The following is a 24,991-nucleotide window of genomic DNA, read 5'->3' on the forward strand; positions in this document are numbered from 1 at the left end:
ATCAGGAAGATTAATCTGTATGTGCAATATTTATCATGATTGAACAGTAAAAAAACAAAACCATTTGGCTTGATCATTGGCATATGGTATACACAGATTGCACAACATAGTAGTCCGGTGGCAAAATCTGATTCTAGCTATTTCACAGTATGGCTGAGGATTTGACAGGAGGTAAAATACTCCTGTGGTTAAACAGGATTTCTTCCTTCATTCTTGAAGTTCTCACTGGCATATAAGAAGTGTGCATCATAGAGCAGGTACATCATTCATATTCACACAACTATAAGGACAGTGTTTCATTTTTTAAAATTTCTCCTTTCATCATCTCAAGCAACACGGCTGATAGAAACGTGTGCAGAGGAAACATGGCACAGCAATTTATTTGAGATATGCCAGTATAGATAATATTGGAAGTGATGCTCCCACTCCTACTTTTTAGATCATAATTAAAAATGGCAGCTTATAATTCTGTATAGCAGCATGTAGGACTCCTTGGTATTTTTTGAAAGAAACATTACAGGCTGAATCATCCAACTGAGCACTTTTCCTCATGGTACAATTTCTGTTGTTCGTGGAACACAACACGGAAGCTAGAACCTCACCGAAATAAGCCATAGCCACTTCCTTTCTCTCCAAAGGGGCAAGCCGTTTCTTTCAAAATGTGATTGTTTCATAGTAAGTGAGATAATCTTGCATGCTATGCTTCCCCTTCCTGTTTGAAGCCTGGAGTGTGGCAATAGGAGTTCTGCCACATCAGTAGCAGAGGGCATTGCGATGTGGCACCACCACTCCTGCTCTCCAATTGGGCTGTGTCACTGCTGCTTACCAGGAGGCAGAGGAGGAGGAGTTAGGCAGCAGTGAGCTGGTACAGTGCCCAACACACTGGAGGAACCAATCCAGTTCTCCCGCCAGTGTCTCTGTAGTGTGCCAGCCTCACCGCTGCCTCATCCCTCCTCTCCACCTCCCAGAAAGCAACAACGGTGAAACAAACCAGAGGTCAGGTGAGCGGTGCCATGGCACCATGCTGTCTGCTACTGCTTCCTAAATTATTAAAAAAAAATAATAATCCCAACAAGTAGAACTTCAGTACGCCAGGGAGAAAGTTTCTAGCCCATATTGCACACTTAGAATGCTGAGGACTATGGGTGTTTTACGTATTTAAAAATTGCATCTCCTACCTGCAGCCTGAAGTAGTAGCCCCTTCTGCCACCTCATTCGCACGTAATTCTGTTGCAAGTGGACTGGTCACAGGCGTGGGAATAAAGTGGCTGAAAGTAATGTGCGAGCTAAAGTTCAGTGAGCCAGGGTCTTGGTATGTCTCCTTTCCTCTTTTTTTTTTATACAAAAATAACAGCATCATTTACTGTGAGCAGTACTTTCTTTGGGGGTTTTTCTCCCCTCCCCCTCTTTCTCTGTCTTTAAATAACATTACACTTTGTGTGGGCCTTGGGCATTGAGGCAGATATTGGTGTTTCCTCATAACCAGGTCAGAGTGAAAATCGGGGTGAGGGACATTTAATCATATTGACCATGTACAGTCAGAGTCTACTATTATTTACCGGCCATGACATTATTATCCTCCTGCAAATCATTTAGACTGAGAAGTGAAAGGCCTTTGGGAGCAGTATTCCCAACTTCAAAAAATATGAAACAGCAGGTAGCAATCACTGCACAGTTCCTGGGAGTAATTCTTCTCTGGCAATTGCTTTGCCCTCTAATCGTACCGACCAAAAGAAAAGGGAGTGTAATGATTCGAGAACAGTGTAATGTGAACAGTGTAACTGCAGAAGAGGTATGGGTGTACATGAATGTATATGCGCCATTCAAGAATTTACCATTACAATCCTTAGAAACATATGGTGATGGTTGTACAACAACAACAGCAGCTGCTGCTGTTGCTACTATTTAACGATTTATTTAGCCCCAACAAAGTGCTGCAATAATCGTGGAATATTTGTTAGCTGGAACGCAACTCTCAATGCAGAGTATGCTAGAGTCAGCGCAATACTGGGCTGCCTTCAACTAAATTATAGAGAAAGTAGACTACTGTGTATGACTCTGTTAAATACAGCGCACTGAAAATGGAGTTTGTGTTTCTAGTCCTTAACAGAAAAGCTCATAATATGTGAGCTACTTCTAATGGACTTTCAAACTCTACATTATAGATTGTACAAGCTTTTTGGGTCACTATTGAGTATGAAACACAGAAAAACAAAAAACAACAACCCCTCATTTCTCCCTTACACATATGTGGGCACACCCAGCCAGGAAAGGCAAACAGCAGATAGTTAATGCTATATTTACAAAAGCAGCTCCTTAGGCGCACTGGATACCCACACTATGTGGTTGTCTACATAGCTGTTTTCCAAGTTTGTGTCTGGGCTTAGGTACCGTTGTCTGACGTGAGTGCAGACACCCAACCTGGGCCTTCTCAGATACGGTGAGCAGTCTCTTCCTCCACTTCCAACCTGTCCTGCATGCCCACCTTCAACTCTTGACTTCTCGGACCCTTCCTCTTCGTCTTTCCTGGCTCCTGGGTGGCACCCAACCCCAAAAATCTCTGCCCCTCCTCTCCTGGGTTCGCCTCTGCCCCCTTGCCTCCATCACATATTCGTCAGAGTGCTTCCAGTCCCTCTCAATATGTTCATAACTGTTATCATGTGTACACAGAACACAGATGTGTATACTGAATTAAGAACAAGCACACACTTTTAATTTACTGGCTTTAGAATTTGAGATCTTACTCTTTTCCCACCTCCAGCCCACATACACAAAATTGTAGACTCCTTTGGGGGAAAGACTAATACACCCATTACGGAACAGTTAGATATATTATAGCCTATACTGATCTTAATTGATAAGTTGCAGAAAATAAAAGCCCGAGTGTCGGTGATTTAATGGACCGCTATCAGCATTTATATGATCTTGAGGCTTTAGTCCATTGTAATTCAAGCAAAAGATTTATTTAGTACATTCTCAGATAAGATTCTGTGGCCATGATAATCTAATATAAATTTAGGCACTCATGATCTTGTTGAAATTGGCTGCTAATTTGAGGGAAGGAGATGGGCAGTATAATGTTATCTATTTGTTTTAAAGGAACTGGAAGAAAACTGTGTTCTTTGGGAACAGTAAGTGTTCAAGGGGAAATCTGCAACCGGGCGTTCCATTGACTTCGTCCTTTTATCGGAATTTTTGATACATACAACGATTTTTATATAAGCTTTTCTGCCTTCCTTAAAAATAAGAATTGGGCATATTGGTCAGAATTAGGATCTCATTGTTTTGAATGGGATCAAGCACATGCAGCTCTGCACTGCGTTGTTGACTATGTATTTCTGTGTTTCTTGATCACAGCCTTTTTATTTATTCCACGCCTTGCTGTTTTTTTGCATTTAAAGTAAATATCACTACCCTCCCTTTCCTTGCCATACACCCACCCACCCGATGCTTTCCCTCTTAAGATTAGGTAGGACTGCCTTCCCAAATAACCTTGCCCGTTCTCGGAGCTTTAGGAAACATGCGGCGTTTGGATCCTTGAAGGAGAGCGGTTGACTTTCCTTTCAGACTACGGGGCACCGGGGTTATTGTATCTATGGAAGAAAGCATGTGTGAGAGTAATGAGCAGTGGAACGCCATTAGTATGCCTGAAATGATTTAATGAAAGCTTGGATCATGACACGTCAGGAGCTGTTCTTATCATTTGGACAGCTCCATCTGCATCCTTAATAATTAATTAAGTTCAGGGAGAGTTCAGCTTTGCGCACTCCTTTCGAAGGGCTCCTTCAGACAACACTTCTCGGGCTGCCAGTCCCAGAGAGGAATAGGCTTCTGCTTGGCTAAGAGCAAGGATCTGCGAGATAGAAGAGCAATTTTAGAGCTTGCCTCTGCCAGGTAACAAAAGCTCCAGGGAGGACAAACAGGGTCAGAACATGTGCAGTTCAGCTAGGTTACCTCGGAGTGGTGTTTCTGTTCTTCTGTCTTATCATATCCATGTCAGCACTTCAGGCTGTGTGGAATGAATTTTAAGCTGCTAAGCTCAATGTAATTCAATTGAGCAGCTTGATGGCTTTAATAAAACAAACAGTGCACTCTGGCAAACTCTGGTCAGAAAAGCCCATGATTTTGACTTTTTGTGTTTTGCCTCTTTTCGCTTTAATAGAATTCAAGGAGGTTCAAGGTTGGTTAGACGTGTCATTTGTGTTGAGCTCCTGAGAGAGATTCTCATGAGCCTTAGGAATCGCCTGCAGGAAGATGACTGACCCAAAGCATTCTGGATGTGGTTCTGTTTCATGAATAGGGAAACATATGATCTCTAAAGAGATGACATTACTTCTCCTTAGTGATACTGTCCATCCAAGACAAAGTAACTTTGCAGCGATAGCATAATAGGCATTGGGATTTCATCCATTGGTCAAAATATTGTCAAATTCTCAGTGTGAATAATGGAAGTTTTAGAAATTGAGGCATAGTTCTTGTGCTAGCTGTATGGAGAGGGATGTCTAATACTTTATGCTTACCACATCCTAGAAAAATTCACCATAATGTGATAAACTTCCGTGATTCAAGTACATGTTTCCATAGCTGCAGATGCCATGTCAGCAATACACCATTCACTTGTTTATTAGTTTGGTGACATATAGCAAATTAAAACGACCACTTTTGGTGGAAGCAGGAGAACTGAAACTAACCCTGAACTGAAACTAGTCCCCCACTACTGCCACTGAAGAGGTGATCAGCATAAAGATGACATTGTGCCAGGTTGGGCTTATCACATCTTGGTTTTTGTAAGCCTTTTCTCCACACACATTGCCTCTTCTCTGCCCCTTTCTCAATTACACCAGGAACACTTCAATCAACTGTCCTTTCCCATTACATCTGAACTGAGAAACTATGGTTACCAAGTTCTCAAAACACAGCTTGAAGTTGGTTTAAGATCCTAACTTTTTCTGTACCTGGTAACCATGGTTTACCAGTTCAGGCACAATGAGAAACTATGGCTAAGTAAGCGATGTCTTGCTTTAACTGCATCAAGGAAAGGGGTTGCATATGCAGGCACAAAGCTTGTTCACTATATAATATAACAAAACTTATATCCAAAATATCACTATCCTACACCACACCCAGTTCTACTGGTGCTACCGGATGGGCCTTTTAGTATTTCAGATGGCTTTCATATAATAATAGTGCAGTAGTAGAAATGGTTTTGTTGACTTTATTTTACAGAGTTCATAACAGTGTACTGTTTTGGGAAATTGTGGTTTACAAATAAAGAAAATACAGACAATATATGTATTGTGCTCTTGTGCCTGGGATTTCATGCATGGCTCATATTGTGAGCTAGGACTAGGCATGCAGAAGTCTTCTTCTCCACGCACTTCACCCTCACTCAATAGGTCCACAGTTCTCACACCCTTTGAGAGGCATCATTAATCACAAGAAAATTACAAGATCATTTTATAGTGTTATGACAGCAGAAATCTTTCCGTGAGTCAGTTTGAATCAATTCCTTGAAGGAATCGATTCAGTGGCTTTCAAGGCGCACACAGTATTAATGTTCTTTAAGAAATTAAGCATTTAAACTGTCATATATATATCACCCAATCACACCTTACAAATATGTGTGATTTCTTAGATAGCAATGAGAAGAATCGGGAGAGTGAGGAATAAGCAAAATATTTTCTTTATAAAAATTGTGAGTACAAGTCGTTTCTTGTAAGTGTATGCTCTTCAACAAGTTCCTCTGCTCTGCCCCTTTCTGCTTTCCACGTTACATGATACTATGGCAATCTGTCCGAGTTTGTTTACCCCTTGATTAGAGGTGATTTATCTAGAGGAGATACATTTTCCCAGAGCTCTCACCTACCATGGTGATGTTCTTACCAGGTGTGTGTGTTTAATAGCAAGAAAGCGAATACTTTTCTAATGGGTACTTGGAGCACAGGCAAACCAGGACTTCTGAATATTGCTTTCACAGAGCGAACTAGTGTTCTTTGGTTTGCTTGATGCTTTAAATTATATCATATTTCACAGAGATGTGGCGAATAAGTATCTCATGCTCTGTTGTCATATGTCTTAGTTACTTTGCTTTAGAAGTACAGTCTGTTGTATTCTTAAAGAGACTTTCATTTTCACTTACCATCATATTACAGGACCTTTATCAGCTGAATCAAAGTGCAGTGTTTCTTGTTCTGCCACCCTTTCTCTTTCTTTCACTTTCTATGCTTAAGCAGACACTCAATTTTTTTTATTTTTTATATCAATCAATAAATTTTATTGTTTATAGCCAATGGCCATCACAATACAATATGAGCACAAATCACACAGCTACAAAACAAAAGACACAGTTTGCTCCAGACCAGGAAAAATCTAAAATGTCAAAAAAATTAGGAACATTCCTTCTACTCAGCACCCCTAGGGTTTGGCACTATTCAGAAATGTTTCCCCTTATCTTTCTGGTTTTTATTTCTGACCCCCCCCCCCCACGCCAAAGGATTCTACTACTTTGGGCTGATTCTTTTGGCACTTTCAACCACTTTCAAATCAGATGTTTGCTGTAGGGAGGTAGGAGGGCTTGCTTCATAAACCATATTGGTTTCCACAGCTGATACCCACAGGGATCTGGATGATGTTATAGCATCTATGGCAATCCTCAACTCCTGCCACTGAGGAATGCAGTTGGAAGTAGCATACGGCTTAAAGGCCCAATTAGGGCCACCACTCCAGCATAAAATGAAGTAATGAAGTCATGATCCTGGACACTCTAGTAGCAAAGTAGAAAGCAAAGCTATGCCAACAGAAACAAGAGATATTATCATAGCAGCATGGACAACCACATCCACAGTATCCATGGAAATCTTGCACCAACACCAGTCACAGCCAGGCAATTTATAGTGACTTCAGGGGTGCTGTGATGCTATCACAGAAGCCGTTCCACCCTTCCCCCCCCCCCCAGTGCATGAGCATGCTTGCAGGAAGAGATATTTGTGTCTCAGAAGCATCCATGACTCACTGGTTAGGAGGACAGCAGCTGATCCCTGCAGCCACAGTAGCATCAGCAGGATTTTGGATTTCAAGGCAGCCAAAATACAGAATCCGAAGCAGCCTGAAATCATAACACCTTTTGCCAGAACCAAACAGTGCCACTCCAGTTAAAGCAGGCAGCCAGTTTGTATAACCCAGAGTGTAGAAGGCTTGGGTATAGAAACAACAGGACGGTGACCTCACTGTCCCTTCCTCTGATAGAATGCTTAGTTAATATTCATAACAATGCACATAAAAGATGTGCATTACTGTCTGCGTAAGGGTGCAGCCATTTTGCAAGGGAGAAAAGATAGCCAATTCTGCTAGAAAGAATACACAGCAAAACAGCAAGGACAAAAAAAGAAAGCATTGTGAGCTGCCTGGTTGCCATAGAGTACAAAATAAATGCATTATTTACACTATGGCTTTACAGGGAAGTGGAAAGGGCAGTCTTTGAGTCATTGCTAATTCCTGCAGTTGCAACAGGGGATCAAACTGGCTTCAGTTTAACTCCCAGTATTGGTTGTAGTTTATTGTCAAGTAGTTCATATGTAAACAAGGTCATTAACATGCTGAAATTATTATTTTGCTTTGGGTGTCCCATGCTTACTATAATCAATTGTTCTTTCTCCGTGATTATAACAGCACCAGCATTTGAGATGAGTTTGTTAATGTGAACCAGATTAATTTCACCTTGAGTTTCTATTCTCTTGATCTATAATGGCTTATTCAAAACCTGGCTAGTTCAGAATTTCCTTGTTTTATTACACATTATTTATATCACAGGCATGTAAAGAATCCACATACAGGGCTCATTCATATGTAACGCTTAGTTCAGTGCTATATGATTGAGTTGGAATGAACCCAAGCAAAACATCTGACCGCGTTCTCCTCTCCTTCTCTCACATGGCAAGGAGGAAGCCTGGTTGGTTGTTAAGTTCAAACCAGGGGATCTGGTTTAAAACAAGCTCTGCTAAGTTTCCAAAGTAGCCAATTTCAGACCATGAATTGTTAAGCTGTCAAGGCCAGGCTGAAGACTGATGAGTGGGTAGGGCTGCCATACGTCTGGATTTGTGGGGTGTGGGTGGATGGGGTGTGGGTGGGTGTCTTCCTAACTTCCTACTTTTTGAAATATGGCAACCCTATGAGTGGGGCCTCTCTGTTGCTGCAACTGCCTCATTGGGTGCACTCCTAGGAGTAGCTGAGAAATGCAGGACGGATACACACATTTTCCTAACTTGTAGGTGTAGTTTTGACATTCCTTGCCTGACAGTGCCGCGACAGAAGTTGGCTTGTTAAACTAACCAGAGTTTGTTTTAAAACAGGATCCCTGGCTGAAACATAAAGGCACACCAGGATTCTTCAAAATTGAAACTAGACCCTTTCAACGTTGTTCTGCTGGCAGCATTGCAGGCGTGCGCAGTTGCACAAGTCCAACGCAGTGCTCATTCTGGCTCATCCACAAAGCACTAAACTTAGAGAGGAACTGCTGCTCTGAGTAGGCGACTTGGGTTCAGGAGTCCCAGCTTGAAGGGCCATTTCATAAACTAGGCAACAGCTTACCTCGTCACCACCAAGTGCAGACTCAACATGGAGCAGTAGCCAGTATTCACACTTTAATTTTTTAGACGGACACATGAAGCATCTTCGGTGTACATTTAAAAAGACATTGAAATATGTTTCCTAATGTTCTTTTGCACAGGAATGTTTAACATTAGGCAGTATGAAGCACAAATAAACTCAAACCAAAACGTCAAACCAAAATGAACAATATTACAAGATGTGCACTGAGTGAGAGTGGCTGGGCTTTGGCATTCTTGATCTAATCTTTCTTTGCAGCCGCTTTGTGCAGACTGTTCTGTCACCAGCCCTAGAATAATTTGGAAAATAACCACTTTTTGTTTTACTTTTTTTGTTTAGTCTAGAGCATCATCATTACCTAACTTGTTACTTGAAGTAGTTTAATTTCATTGCTATCTGTTTTGACAGCTGAATATTATCTTCCTGGTGATCACACTGTACAAAATGGTGAAGCACTCAAACACTTTGAAACCAGACTCTAGCAGGTTGGAAAACATTAAGTAAGTGCTTTATGTTTGAATCAAGAACTGTGATTATTTTTTCTGATTGTTCCAACTGATTGAAAGCTCCCCCTTTCCATTAGCAACACAAGGCTTTGTTTCCCAGCACCCACAGATGTCAATTAGAAGTAAACAGCACCAATCCTGCTCTCGTCATATTTGTTGCTATAATGATACAGGCAACGCTTGAAATTAAATAACTTCTGCTTGGAACAATGGCCAAGAATTTGTTTTGGTGCATTCATGGAGATTCCTCAGCAATGTAGCAAGTTCATTTGCATTTAAAATGCAGCTCCCAAACGATGTTCCTCTTTGCATGGCTGGTGTTGTTCTGCTGAGTATGTTTCGTTAAATTATTTTCAGATGCTAGTGATTCTCAGCGGTTTCCCCATTCATAATCCCACTCCCCTAAGAGAATTTGCTTCTACTTCTTTTGTTATCTTGAAGATTATCTGTTGCTTTTCATGCAAATTTAACAAATATTTACTTTTATCCTGTGACTACACAAGAATCACAATATTCCCTTTCTTGAAAGTACAGCAATGGCTTAATATTCTTAATGAGAATCTTACAGTGGTGGATCATGCTTTAGGTCAGAGGTAGGCAAGATAAGATTCCACTGTCCAATTCCAGCCCAAGCACCCATTAAGTGGGTAAAGGGAAGGAACAGATTTCTGGGAGGGAAGCCTTTGGGTTGGTTGGGTGGGATAAACACTTTGGACTTACATTGCCTACCCCTGCTTTAGATTATTCTATATTTAGACTGGAATTGTTTTGCCAGACTTAAGAGGGACAGGACTTTCCCCCCTAATCATAAGCACTCTTACTTGGAGGTCAGATCCACTGACGTCATTCGTGCTCCCAAGTGAAATGTGCTTAGTAGTGGGCTCTTGAATTGTCTTTGAATGCAGAATATGGCAAGGGCAGATTTGCAACAAAGCTAGCATTACAAACTAGAAGTTGCTTAGATAGGTCACAATATCAGCTTCATTGCATGTTGCATGTTAAGAGAGAGAGCTAATCTTTAGCACCTCTCTTTTCTTCCTTTTCTTCCTCTTTCTGTCTTCTCATCCACACCAGTAATTACCGTGTTTGTGATGGCTACTATAATACGGACTTACCTGGGTAAGATAGAACCCTACATTAACAAATTTAAAGCATGACTTTTTAATTTATTTTTTTAAAAAAACAAAACTTTACAAATTTGGACAATTTTCTGGATTGTCCGTAATTTTAATTAACAACTTTGGAGATAATCTAATTTGCTAAACTATTTCCAACTATTATATGCTTTTTATTATTTTAAACTGCTTGCGTCTGCACTTTGAATTTTCTAATTTTAACTAATTTTTGTATAAAATTACTAAAAATGCTTTCTTATTAATTTCAATTTAAATTCTGTCTAATGATTTTGTTTCTCTTTTCTGCTTATAATGCTTTCTAGCTATGAAGATAATAAGCCATTTATCAAGTAAGATCATTAGTTAGATGTGGAATGCACTGAATAAACCCCTTTCCCCTTCATTCTGTGCTGTCCTCTGCAATTTCTCCCCCCCCCCCGAAACTATTCATGACAAAATATCCTTCAAAGACTTTCTTTTGTGATTAAATCCATATATTTGTCACATTTTAGTAAGGCACTTTCATATGGAAGTTAGAGTACCTAGTTTAGCAGAGTCTTCAAACTTTAGGTTATCAGCTTTTGATCTGCCATTTAACTTTTGTGTGTTTGTGTTATTTCTGTATGTGTGTGTCAGATGCAAGCACAATTGTTAAAATATGGGCATCCATTAGTGGTTAAGAGAGACTTTCAGATCTCCAAATATACACGCATACATACAGATAAAGCAAAGGGGTTTCTGGACCTGGTACTAGAGCATTGCATTTTAAAATAACTACCGCTGCTGTTTTCATTGGAAACTAAAACGGAATTGCTCTTCCTATAATAGATAAAAGGTTAAAGCCAATAATTTATAATTATATATGACTAAAAACCTAGTAAAAATAAATTGCAGCAAGTAAACTTTTAATATGCAATTTTGCAATGTGCATTTTTTAAAAAACAAAACAAAATGGCAGTGTTACTTAAATTGCTTTTCTTTTTCAGGTCTTGGGCCCTAGGTGCATTTGCTCTCCTGTGTCTTCTGGGCCTAACATGGTCTTTTGGACTGCTTTATGTCAACGATGAGACCATTGTGATGGCATACCTCTTCACAGTATTTAATTCTTTCCAAGGAATGTTTATTTTCATCTTTCATTGTGCACTCCAAAAGAAAGTGAGTCATTGCACATATACACTTTCTCTGTATCTCCAAAATATTTCCAGTATCTCTTTTTAAACAAGGCATTATATATCAATAGTGCATAGACAGGTGGAACGTAGCGCTCTGTTGTTTAACGTGTGATCCAGCTGCCAACAAAATTGCTGTTAGAAGTCCTGATTGTTAGGTTACTTTACCAATTCTTCTGCATTCTTGCGATACTCCCCCTAGATGGCAGTGTCACAGACGAAAGTGAACACACGCCAATAATTGGGATTGTCTGGATGCAGTTAGTCCCACGTTACCATGTTTAATGTGGGGCAATCAGAGCAGAATTCTACATGTGTCTGTTCCGAAGATCTCAAATGAGATCAGTGGGGCTATTTTCTTACAAATCCTAGTGCCAGTGACTTGCAAGGCAAGCTGGGCCATAAACTAGACATGTAAATGTACCCATCTTTAAAAAAAGCTGCAAAGCCACTTAAGAACATGGCCATAGCAGTGGGGGGGGGGGGGCAGCTGCCCTCCCAAATCAAATAAATCAGTAAAAATACAATAACTAACAGAGGTTTTCCCCGCTAGCATGAAGCCTGGCTATGCCCATGCTTAAGAAAGCAAATAAATAAATAAATGGAATCAGAAACCATTCTAAAAATGGATGGGTTTTGTTGTTCAGCAAACATTTATGGCCTCTGTTATGCAACATGGAACAAATAAGTATATTGTGTTTAACTATTAAACCAGGGTAACTGCAGTTCCTCTCCCCTGAAAAGTATTGGTGGATGGGGAGACACTGTTAGCCATTGATCAACCCCCTGTAGCACATCTTTCTTTTCATTTGTGATTTTTCTGGCTGATGGTAGATTTGTTCATTATGAGGTGAAGCTTTTAGCAAAAGTTGATCCCCAGCAGGGCTCTTTTCTTTCCATCCTCCAAGAGCAGGATTGTACTTAGATATAGGTAAAATACTATTTATAATCAGCATTTTAAAGAGAACTGTGAAAATCAAATTACTGTTCACACATTGGGATCCCTGATTCATAGGACATTTCATTAATTTGAGATCATTGGATAAAAGGCATGCTGATTATTGGCTGCTAGTTTGATAAGAGTTGAATCAGAAGTAGCCTTTTGTATTTGAAATGAAGTTGGCATTTCATTATTTTTTTTACAAGTGGTATACTCTCCAGTTTGAGTGTGGCTGCTATGATACAGGCAAAGTGATTTGCGTCATGAAATAGGGAATTGCCAGTTGGGCAGTAGGTATTTCCTCTGATTTACAGGAGTGGAATGAATATTTGAAACATTTTAAAATGAAAATAGTCAAGATACAAATGCTTCCTAGACTAGGCTATTATAAAACAATGTTGTTGTTGTTTTAAAAAACCCCAATAACATCAAAAGGCACATTGCCTTTATTCCTTATTCGAATTATGTATTGTTTTTATACTATGTTGCAGTAGTCAGAAGCAATATTAAGTGCCAGTTGAGCGTGGAAAAAGCTTAACCTTCGCACAAGATGTTTCATACCTGCAAGAAGCATTCAGGCTGCCGTTTAAGCTTTAAAAAGTTTCAGTGTCTTTCCCTGGATATCATTCTACTTCTGTATACATAGCTAATGTGTTCTTTTTATTCTGTTATTACTAGTTGGCCACTAAATTGAACAGAGAAATAGAATTGTGAAAGTGAAAACTATTATGTTTCTAGTCCTGACAAGATGATAGTGCTGTTACTTCCTTCAGTTTTGAACAAGCTGTAATTTAGAAATAATGACAGTGGAATGTGCTGCACTGACAGATAATGTACATTCACAGCAGTATAGACATTAGGCAAAAATCAGCCCCAGGGGGTGGTATTTGGGAGGCAGGGGGAATTAAAAAGACGGTGACAGTCTCTGGTCGGTCACACACACACACACACACAATTTTGCAGCTTATATAGGAAACCCATACTATGCCCATTCTCATCCCTGGCCTAAATTTCTAAGGCCGTTAAAATCTTTCAGGCTGTAATCCTATATAAACCTGAGAGTAGGCTCCATTTAAACTGAATTGGACTTGTTTCTGACTTGACATACATAGTATTAATCTTATTTCCCTGGGGGTATGAGCATCATTCACTTAGCTTTACATTTTTGTGAACTTAATCACATTAGACATTGAAATACAACTTTATTTTGTGCCGTCCAAATAAATTCAACCCCAAATATGTATCCTTGAAATTAGCAGTGTTGCTCCCAGTAGTGGTCAGTGGGGGTGGCAGCACTTACCTAATCTCCCATCACCTAGGTTTACTGTGGAGGAGCGAGTGAGGTGGGCATGATGCAAATGCAGCAGTGGGAGCACCAGATTGGCTCCACAGATTCATTTGCACCATGGAAACCTCACCGCTGGGCTTCCCATAAACCTCGGCTGCACTGGTGATGTTATTGTTCCATTTCCCAAGCCACTACAACTATGGTGCCCAGCTGTCTTCAGTGCTCTCGTTCCACTTTGTTAACCAATAGAGTGCTTGGCACAGACTTACTTCACACCAGACTATGTCTGGAATTGTTTGCAGTGTACTGGGAGAGCCAGTCGAGACGCAACCTCCACCTGGTCATGGTTCGAAGCCACACTGGAATGTGAATCATGGGGCACATTTTGTCTATGATTTCCTTCTACCTGCAGTTCCCCAACTAGGAAGATAACTAGAGGCATAATTGCAAGGCATAAGAGAGGCGAGGATTTTGTGCTTCACTGACATGCTTTTAATTTTGTAAAAATTTAATACATTTTTCTTAATTTTCTTGGAAATATAAAATTGGCCCTGTTTCAGAAGGCCTTGTTTACCTTTGCTGTCTGCCTCAGATCTCAGGAGCAGGTAGGCTAGAAATATACAGATAGATACATACAGAAATAGATTATTTAAAAATGAAAGCATGAATATTTATGAGCATCGTTGTTAACATACAGGTGCGTAAGGAGTACGGCAAGTGCTTCAGACATTCGTATTGCTGTGGAGGATTGCCAACAGAGAGCCCACACAGTTCAGTAAAGGCATCGACTACAAGAACTAGTGCTCGCTATTCCTCTGGCACTCAGGTAACAAACATTTTGACAGAACCTTTTAATGACAGCATCTTTTAATTAACCTTGCTTATAAAAAGCCCGCTGAGATGCGTTCCATTCAGATGCACTAATTGTGTTCTCATTATAACAGCCTTGATGACAATTGCATGCTTTTTTTATATATTCTGGGCCTGATTCTAAACATTCCTTCAAGGTTGAGCTTCATAGTAGTTATTTATTTTTTAGTTTTTTTAAAGAAGAAGACACTAACAACAAACTCTCTTATTGGTCCATAAGCAGAGTTAGAGCTTACTTATGGCCAGAAAGTGGCCAAGAGATGTGATTTTTAATAGCATGTATAGTCAGCAGTAAGTCTGAGACATGCTTAATATAAATCAGTTCAGAAGACTACATGTTTCACAAATGACTTTCCATTTTACAAAGGTAAATATAACCATTTTCAGGAAGTTTTCCTGTATGCATAATAATACTACAAGTAGAGAAAGATAGTAGCCTGATTGGACTGCCTGTTTGATCAGTGACACTAAACATAAATACATTGTTACCATTCCTTTGAAAAAGAAGTCCAAACATTTGCTTTCTGTTAAATTTATTTATTTTTAATGCAACTAAAGAAGCAACCAACAAATGCATTCAACCTCACTTTTCTTTATGTAGCCTAGGCCAGTTCCCTTATCAAAATGCTGCAGCTAAAACAATGCCAGAGCTCAGCTAAAAGAACGTGCATTAGATGACTTTCCAGTCTTAAAAATTAAGTGCATCACTTCCCTCTACACTTTGAGACTGAAGTTGTTGCAACTCAGCCTGGCCACAAGACTGTCCAGCACTAAGTGCTCAGGCTGAAGAGAAAGATACCCAGCAGCATGAACCAGCTGTTGTCCTAAGTGGCCACCAAAGAACCAGAAACTAGTTTGAAGCCAAGCGTACCACAGCCAGTTCCATACTCCTCTCCAATACTTTGGTCGTAAGAACATGCATTGCGGCAGGCATGACAGAGAAGTTGGTTAACAGTGCAATTCTGACTTGCAAGTAAGCCCCACTGTGTTCACTGGGTCTTACTCCAAGGTACGCTTCCGTAGGATTGTAGCTAAATGTGCCAGGTTGCCATGTAAGATGTGACAACTATGCCCTATTTCTTCCGTTAACAGAGCCGAATAAGGAGGATGTGGAATGACACTGTGAGAAAACAATCTGAATCATCCTTTATCTCAGGTGATATCAATAGCACTTCAACACTTAATCAAGGTCAGTTGCTGGACACATCACACTCTAGTTTTGTTCTTTCGGCGGTATTTTTTTCAAATAAGAATTTAGGAGAATTGGGTTGCAGTAAATAAATCAAATAAGCAGATGTGCTCTGGGGTAGGTAGGTTAAATATCTCAGCATTGGAATGGAATCACACACACACACACACACACACACACACACACACACACACACACAAATGTATAAAATTATAGCTCAACTCGGTCTTGAACACATTTTAAACTTAGTTCCCTCATGCTCTTTGCTCAGGATTGAATCTGACATTCTTATTCATGGAAATCGTATTTAAATAAGTCTCATCAATAATTTAAACATAAAAGCAAAGAACATAATTTTAAACTTTTGCTAACCTTTGTAGTCTAAAGCTGAAACAGAACTATACCAGCACAGTGACATTGTAAATGCATAAGATTTCCATATGCGGACATTTTGCCTGTGAAATCAAATTGACATCAGCTCTATACAAAAGACATCTGCAAATAGGGTTTCCCCCACAGTATAGTTTTGATCATATCTGTAACGTACAGCATTTGTCTGCCACATGACAACCTGAAAAGAAGGAAGGGAGGGGAAAGCCACAGAACAGACTTAAGATGTCTGGTCACAGTTTTATCACTATAATTCAGATTGAATGTGCTCATGCATTGAAAACTCTTCACAGAAGTATACTAAATGATTATGATGGCTACCCATGCCATCTCCAGCAGTAAACTAACCAAAGCTTCTCATCCAAATCTTAATATATTAATGGACACTTTATCAAAAAATACTAATGTACAACTCTGTACCCCCCAAAATCTCAATCCAAAACCTGCAGTATTTATCTATTTTGTTAAAATCCAAATTGAGTTTATAGAGAGGTCTTTCCTGGTGGTTTGTCATAACAAAAAAGAAAAAAGCCCAATAAATCTATGTTGATCCACAAGAAAATTCCAAAATCCACAGTTGATGTTGCTAGCTATAAGGCATGCATCTGGAGTCTTGATGGATGTTTCAGTTCCTTTATTAGGACCAACTAAAATGTCAGAAAATAGTATGCAAGCTTTCGTATTGCTCAGACTCTTCACCAGGACAAAAGTTACACAAAGCAGGGAGTGTGGGCAAAGTGGGACAGATATGGAAATCCACCTTTGGAATAAATCTAGATCTGCTACCCCCAGCCTAGCGCTGTCCAGATGTTTTGAACTAACCATCAGCCCTTCGGCCACAGCCAGCTTTTCCGGCAAATTGAAAATGCTGCTAGGATAGGGGACTACTGTGATTTTAACAAGGAAAAAAACAACCCAATTACAGCCTCCCTCTCTCCAGAGGAAGTAACCTCTTATCTAGGCTGTTACCACATTTTACTGAATGCTGTATCCCCCTGATGCCACAATAGAAAGTTTCCATTCCTTCAGGGATTGGTGTTGGGGTAGGGGAGCCAGAATGTTTTTTGTTCAAAATCATGGTACAACCAAGCTCAAATGCTTCTTTCTCTGTAAAGAAATAGGAAATGGATGTAGAATAGCTGCTGGCTGACATTTATCCCTGGCAAGCAACATTTGCATAGGCCCCAAGCCAGATTTTTATTTTTATTTTAAATGGCGTGTGAATAGAACATATAGCACTTCTTTTTGTTGGAAGAAGTAGAAAATCGTCCATTGTCTGACTGGTTGTACTGCCAGGATTTCCTCCAGTTTCCTTGCAATTCTAGGGTCTGCTGTATTGAGCTAGCTAGTTGGGCACAATCTTTAAGAGAAAACAGCAAATCCCATTTGGAAGCATCCACTAATTTCCATGAGCTTTTGTGCACTGGGACTTTCCCTATGAAATGTGCTCTGAACTTCTAGGTAGCCAGTGCTGCATTTTTCAGTTAATAATAATAATAAAAAAGACCATGACCTTTGAGTTCTCAGAGCCAACACACTAGAGTTAGAGAATCGTTAGTCTTTCCGCCACAGCGCAGAAATTAAGACAGAGGTGGGGAATTATGGTAATTAGCTGAAATTGCCATGTGGTGTAAAGTTTGCAATGTACAGCATAGGGGAAGATTCTTTGAATTGCACTTTCTTGTATTTAGATTGCATCTTTTTTAAAAAAATGTGAAAATCAAATAAATGAAACCAAACACCAAATAAGATTAACATAATCTGTCAGTAAAGCAATTCCCTGAACTGCAGGATTTTTGCTACCTACAGTAATAATATTTTGAGTAGTGATAAAGGCATTAATATTTAAAATGTAATATCTGCTGCTATTGCCACAATGAGAACCTAATCAATTTAAATTTTGCATGTAAATTTTTTGGCTGCTCTCTAGCTCATTCTGGACATGTAATATATTCAGACAACATCCACCTCTCCTACCCACTGTCACACTGCTCAACAGAACGGCACTTTCGCCTTGCTTGTGTATATATGATGCATTTGGGCCCACAAAGACTGCACTATAATTCCATCTCCCCTGACAACTGTATTAATTTAAGATACCCAAGATCAATATGGGTTTTCAAATGCCTAGTTTTTAACAAATTGCTTAGGAACTTTCTCTGCTTCTTTAGAGGGCATATGCAAAAAGTGTTGATGCATTGGGATTGAAATTGCAGAAATAAGCTGTTTGCTCTAGCTTTCAGTGTGTTCATTTAAGATTATTGTTGCAGGGAGGACAGACATAACTTAAACATAACTCACTTAAAAATCCTAACAGATAGCGTCGCAGCATGAATCCATTTCTCCCGTAAGAATTTATGAATGATTTGCCCTCAACTCCAACCCCCACCCCCTCCATGCCTCCCCTTAAGCATGCGCTCCTTTGCATATAACAAGAAAGGTTTCATGCAGCTTGCCATCACTTACCTTTGGCTGAAGAGGTCGTTTTTCACTTGCTCCCCCCCCCCCCTCCGGCTAAGTTAGTAATAAACCCTGTAGGTTTCCGAGATTGACCGGCGTGGCTCTAAATTAACACAATTTTGATTTCTCTATTACGGCGCCTATTACCCATGCTTAAGGTTAGAGACATTAAGCTGTAACATCTTGAAATAGAACATTGGTCTTTGCGTTTAATTGCTATTCTTGTTTTAACAGTGATTTTGTATAAATTAGCAAATGTCATTCTTAGCAGGTGTTTACTTTGGGGATTTGGCCAGCACCTGTGAATTACTGAAATCTAACTACATTTTCCCTCTCGTCCTTCAAATTAGTAGTTCAAATACATTCAGAAATGTTCGGCTGAATCAAATTTGACAAGATATACACGACTCATGATGACATTTTTGTAAAAAAATATATATACTTTATTGGAACTGTCAGAATCAAATTAAGGAGCTGATGTCTCTCTTTCTGTTTCTTTGCTTTAGGAATGACTGGCAATTACCTACTAACAAACCCTCTTCTTCGACCACACGGCACTAACAATCCTTATAACACATTGCTCGCTGAAACCGTTGTATGTAATGCCCCTTCAGCTCCTGTGTTTAACTCACCAGGTGTGCCCACACTTTGGGATATGTTGCTTTCGCTTTTGTTTCTTGATGGTATTTTGCTCAGAGCCTCCGTCGGTTAATTTGGCCGGAGACCTAGAACTGCTCTCTCCGTCGAGAAGTACTGCTGATAACGCCAGGCTTGTAAAACTGCACTATATTATAGTGATAATGCCTTTGCCATAATAGTATTTGCCAATAATCCTCCCATGTTTTTAACACAGGTGGCATAAATCTTAATATACTATTACAGGACTGACACTCCATGGTCCGAGAGCCCATCTTCAAGATATATATCACTTAGAGGTATCATGTCTATGCAATATAAAATTAATCTGAAGCTTGCTTAGAAACAATCTGCTTACGGAGTCGATCAGACAATTAAACGCACAAAGAGGCATATTGACACCCGGATCGTCCTGGTGTGGGAAAACTGAATCCGGAGTCGTATTTAGAGGCAAACTATAGTATAGTGCAGCTTTATAGGAACTTCCCCCCTTTGACTAGAATTAGAAGAACATTGTTTATGTGGGATGCACAGTCTGATCCTAAGACCTATTTGCTGCACCAGCAACTATGTGCTTAAGATGGGGCGTACCTCCTGCTCTGCTACGAGCAACTGTCTCCTAACTTGACACTGCTCTGATGCATTATTTAGTTGCCAGTACATTAATTCAGCGCTACGGGCAGGCATGGTAGCATCAGGGTGTCAAGGCTTTATTACTAACCCTACCTTTGTTATACTATACTATCCAACTGCTTTTCTTAACTTCTGAGCCAGTTCAAAAATTAATGCATCTTTATTAATTATTAGTGGAATAAGCCATCAAATATACTAGCCTCGAATGTAATTGAAATTCTGTGTTAAGAATTTTATACTTTGTTATATATATCTATATATAAAAAGCTGTTGTTACATGTCAAAGTTCCTTATTCTTTAAAACTGAACTGCAGTTTCTATGTTCATTCTCGTGTTTTCTTACTTTCCTTATGCTTTCCTCTAGCAACCTACAGAGAGACAAGTATGGGAGTAAAACTTAACTTTGCCTATCAAATGTAAATTTTTTCAGCATGATTTTTAATGGGCACAATTAAAATATAACTAGCGGTCATGAAGTAGACTCAGCGGGCAAGTGGTTCACAATTTGCAAATGAAATATTTCCACGCTCAAACAGTACATGTGTACTGCTTTTCGGAGAACAATCTAAAAAATAATAATCAAAAATCAAATCACAAGAGGTCTGTAGCAAGCCCTATTGGTAACTTATGATATCCAATGCTGAAATAATTTGCTGCTTAAAACCAGAGCACCGTTGAGCAGAAATGCTTAATAATTGACTTAACATTTCCACATTCCCACAGTAATCTTGCTACAGGCTATGAAAGACTTCAAGTGAATTACCTGATCACGGGCAACTAAACTTGCCTCTTTAAAACTGGTTGAAGTACATTCAAGTGTGCTTAACTCTGCAGTATATCATAGAAAATTCATTTTGGATTATTAAATATGCTTCAATATCTCTTTAATAGAGGATAAAGTATTAGATTATTAAAAAGAGAGAAAGAGAGAGAGAATGCCTTCAGAGGGGAAATTAATGCCGGCATGTGGTCCAAGTGTTGCCTCTCTCTTATAAATGCCATATGTTTCATATGGATAAAGCTTTTGCAAGAAAGATCTAGGAACATATATGAAAATACCCAGCTACAAAAGTTGTTTAATCAAAGCCTAGAGAGGCTTTCAAAGAACTGCTATCCTTTTAACTAATTCAGTACGCATGGATGGCTAGAACAACACAATACAAGATTAGCTGCAGTTATTCCACTTCAAAAAAAAAAAGAAGTATTCTTTGACCAAACAAAATTCACTTTTGGGCATCAACCCAATCTTTCTATCTTTATAGAAGCAACCTGAATTTTCTTGCTTAAGCTGCAGCTTTAAGTGCAGTCTGAAAGTAAAACAGGAAACATTCTTAGAGGCACACACAATCTTTTATTTCTCTGTAACAACTCCAAGCCTTGCATGTGATGCAGCAGCCTCACAGTGGTCAGTTCCATTCCAACAACCGTATTTCATGCTTTCTTAATTCCCCCCCCCCTCCAAACATTGCTCTTGAATTCTAAAAGCGATTCTTCTAAAAGTTCACTAACAAACCATCTAACTTTATCCATGATACATGCCATTCAGTTTCTTTCATAGCTTTCTTTTTCTTCTTTGCCTGGGAAGCACTGTGATGTCTTAGTTTACATGTCTTTTGTGTCTCCAGAAAAAAATGGAATTTCTTTGTATAGAAAAAGAGCATGTCGCCATAAAATTCCAGTCGCCCCCCCCCCTTCTTTCCAAAACTTCTTTTCATCTTTCCCGCAGATGTATCCAATTTCTCCATTTCTCCAGCAGTTGAAAGATATCGGCCCTGGCTGATAATCTCCTCCCATTCCACAGCTAATATCTCTTCTTTGGTTAATTTCTGTGACCCATGCTTAGAGAAACCCTTGACATTTCTGCTTTTGACTTCCATACGCCCATAATGTCTGTGGGCCTAACTCTTTAACAGCCTATGCTAGTTCATTCAGTGCTGTCACTGTGACTGATGCAAGCTGCAGGCCAACTTTGACCTCCTGAAGCCTGGCGCCGTTGCTGGCGGAGAGAATATTAAAACGCAACCAAAAATTAAAAATGAACAAAACAAAAATCATATTGGGGGAAAAAAAGAGAGAGCTGTTATTGCTAGTAATCTAATTTGCTGAACCCTTGCTCTGACTAAGTTGCTGAGAAGCTCAGTAATTCTTCATCATGTTACAATAAATCATTTTACTTTCTTTTATATATCAGCTACTCTTAGGCCAGATAGCCTGAGCAGACAGACATGATGTGAGTTGTCCAAAGTGAGTCATTCCACCTGCTGTCTTCCGTGTTGTTGGATGGTGCTTGTGGGCCTCAATCCCTGTTAGTGTGAGAGGTGGCTGTCTGTGCTTAACATGAAATCTATGTACTTGTCCATTTTTTTCCATTCTTTTCTTTACTCCATCTTCAGATAAATAAATAAAAACCACACACACGAGAGGAAATGTTAGAAATGCTATATATTAAAATAGTTGCTTGCCAGTTACGTGGGTTTATTGTTACACATTTGCCTTCTGTTTCGTATGTGACCTGATTCCTTTTTTTCTTTTTTAATTTAGTGTTGTTTAGGACAAATTATGTTGCGTTCATCTCTCCCCCCGCCGAATCATGGTGTTGCACTAAAACTATAAATGTTGATGAATAAATTGCTTTGCATTACATATGCAAGCGCATGGAGTGACCATTCTTTTCCTTGAGGGAAGAGCTATACAACTGGGTGCTAAATTGTTGCATTTGAACCTTTTCCATTTGTTTTCAAATTCCTAAATTCAAAGTATCATTGACGCTCCACGGAAAAGCAGTATTACTCTGTAAAATTCTCTCTCTCTTCTATAAGGTGCGTAACTCCTTACACTTTTGGGGAAGTCCCGCCCCCCTCACGTTCCTCGAGTCTTACTTTCAAGTACAACTTTGTCCTGAACCACATTAAAGACCTTTATAGAATAAGAACGTTGGGCTCTGGTGTCGGCAATAACCCGAAGATGTCCCTTTTCTGTTTCAGGACATTCACTGAACAATGCCAGGGATACAAGTGCCATGGATACTCTACCGCTAAATGGTAATTTCAACAACAGCTACTCTTTACGCAACGGAGACTACAACGACAGCGTGCAAGTTGTAGACTGTGGGCTAAGCCTGAATGACACCGCCTTTGAGAAAATGATCATTTCGGAATTAGTACACAACAACCTGCGGGGCAGCAGCAAGAACCACAACCTCGAGCGCACATTGCCAATCAAAGCTGTGATCGGCGGGAGCAGTAGCGAAGACGACGCCATTGTAGCAGATGCTTCGTCTCTGATGCACAGTGATAACGCCGGCCTGGAGCTGCACCAAAAGGAACTGGAGGCGCCTCTGATTCCCCAACGGACTCACTCCCTTCTGTACCAGCCACAGAAGAAAGTGAAGACGGAAGGAACAGACAGCTACGTGTCCCAGCTGACGGCCGAAGTTGAAGACCACCTCCAGTCCCCCAACAGAGACTCTCTGTACACAAGCATGCCCAACCTCAGAGACTCTCCTTACCCGGAGAGCAGTCCCGACATCGAGGAAGACCTCTCTCCCTCCAGGAGGAGCGAGAATGAGGACATTTACTACAAGAGCATGCCAAACCTTGGAGCTGGCCATCAGCTTCAGATGTACTATCAAATCAGCAGGGGCAATAGTGACGGCTATATAATTCCCATTAACAAGGAAGGATGTATTCCGGAAGGGGACGTTAGGGAAGGACAAATGCAACTAGTGACAAGCCTTTAATAGCGTAGCAAAGGAATACTGAAGGCCACATTGCAAGTATTAAACAGACTTAATTGGCCCCATGCAGGCTCCCTCATATCTGCTCGAAGCGACAATTTCTGTTGTCCCTGTGGTTTCTCCCGTGTAAAGGAGACGACTGGACCTTGCAGTTCTGTGAATTTTTATAAAACAAAGCTTTGTATATACACAGAGTATACTAAAAGAATTATTTGTTACAAACAGAAAAAAAAGAGATACCATCAAGGTATTTTAAGATATCTTGCTGCTGACGTAAAAGAGATTGTGAAATACACACACACACACACACACACACACACACACCGTTCCAGCCATTTTACTGCAGCAGTTTGTGAACTAAATTTGTAAATATGGCTGCATCATTTTTTGTAGGCCTGCATTGTATTATATACAAGACGTAGGCGCTAAAATCCTGTGGGACAAATTTACTGTACCTTACTATTCCTGACAAGACTTGCAAAAAGCAGGAGAGAGATTCTGCATCAGTTTGCGGTTCACTGCAAATCTTTTCCATAAAGGTAAAGATTGAAAACCTGTCTAACCACTAGCAATCAAGCCACAGGCCTTATTTCATATATTTCCTCAACTGTACAATGAACTGTTCTCATGAAAAAAAAAAATGGCTAAAGAAATTATATTTTGTTCTATTGCTAGGGTTAAATAAATAAATAAATACATTTGTGTCCAAACAGAAATATAATTGTCATTAAAATAATTTTAAAGAGTTTGAAGAAAATATTGTGAAAACGCTCTTGGTTGCACATATGCTACAAGCTGTCCGTCCCGCCCCCCCCCCCGGCCCCCTTTTACACTTGGTTCATAGTAGCGTAATATGTTTTAAAAGTTCTATCCATTTTCACTTCTTTTTCACTGTAAACAGTGCTCTGCTTTGACGTTAGTATTTCTTCTTATGTTTTAAATTTCTTATTGCCAAAAGAACATATATTTTTTTCCGGGCAGAATTCTTTTAGACGCCAATTAATTTCATGCCTTGCACACTATGAAATTTGGGTTGTTGTTGTGTTTTTTTAAAAAAGAAAAATCTATATCAGGTTATAAATCACTTCCCTTTTCATTCTTTTAACTTTGAGGAAGGCTGAAAGGAAGGGAAGTGGCCAAAGGGACAGACATACTAGTGAATCTCAAACAAACTAATGAATTAAAGGTGCCTGACCTTTTTAAGCTAAGAGAAAACATAAATACTCTTCCATATTCCTCCTGCCTATATTTAGTAATTAATTTATTTTATGATAAAAGATCTAATTAAATGTACATTGTTTCAGGGGTTTTTTTGCTTTTTTTTCAATCCCTTTGTGTAAACCTGTTAATAATGAGCCCATCACTAATATCCAATGTAAAGTTTAACACCTGTTTGACAGTAAATAAATGTGAATTTTTTTTCCAAATAGGTAAAACGCTCTTTCTTACATATGA

General features: G+C 39.6%; 1 protein-coding gene and 2 long non-coding RNA genes across 35 annotated transcripts in view; 1 reads left to right on the forward strand and 2 right to left on the reverse strand.

Moving 5' to 3' along the window:
* The window catches only part of ADGRL2 (adhesion G protein-coupled receptor L2), a 355,922-nt gene extending 330,959 nt beyond the window's left edge, over nt 1–24,963 (forward strand). For 7 of the 33 annotated variants that reach the window (XM_083510610.1, XM_083510608.1, XM_083510612.1 and 4 more), the window contains 5 exons: nt 9,013–9,104; nt 11,212–11,380; nt 14,320–14,448; nt 15,585–15,681; nt 22,785–24,963. In XM_083510610.1, coding sequence (XP_083366736.1) covers nt 9,013–9,104; nt 11,212–11,380; nt 14,320–14,448; nt 15,585–15,681; nt 22,785–23,539 — 1,242 coding nt within the window. In that variant the 3' untranslated portion in view covers nt 23,540–24,963. Of the gene's footprint in view, nt 1–9,012; nt 9,105–10,184; nt 10,230–10,548; nt 10,576–11,211; nt 11,381–14,319; nt 14,449–15,584; nt 15,682–19,037; nt 19,167–19,384; nt 19,467–20,164; nt 20,217–21,991; nt 22,045–22,784 lie in introns of those variants that run through there. The other 26 variants (XM_083510614.1, XM_083510603.1, XM_083510631.1 and 23 more) reach the window with 14 other exon arrangements.
* Nucleotides 3,643–6,224, reverse strand: LOC310710156. Its single transcript, XR_014527875.1, has 2 exons — nt 6,140–6,224; nt 3,643–3,853 (listed from the first exon to the last, which is right to left on the reverse strand). It is a non-coding gene; the product is annotated as an uncharacterized lncRNA (long non-coding RNA).
* LOC310710152 overlaps nt 14,092–24,991 on the reverse strand; it is a 34,383-nt gene continuing 23,483 nt past the window's right edge. Inside the window, exon 3 of the long non-coding RNA XR_014527869.1 lies at nt 14,092–14,232. This is a non-coding gene — a long non-coding RNA (uncharacterized lncRNA). The remainder of the gene's footprint in view (nt 14,233–24,991) is intronic.

Source organism: Podarcis liolepis (genome assembly GCF_965112155.1).
Source record: "Podarcis liolepis genome assembly, chromosome: 6".
Classification (NCBI taxonomy): domain Eukaryota; kingdom Metazoa; phylum Chordata; class Lepidosauria; order Squamata; family Lacertidae; genus Podarcis; species Podarcis liolepis.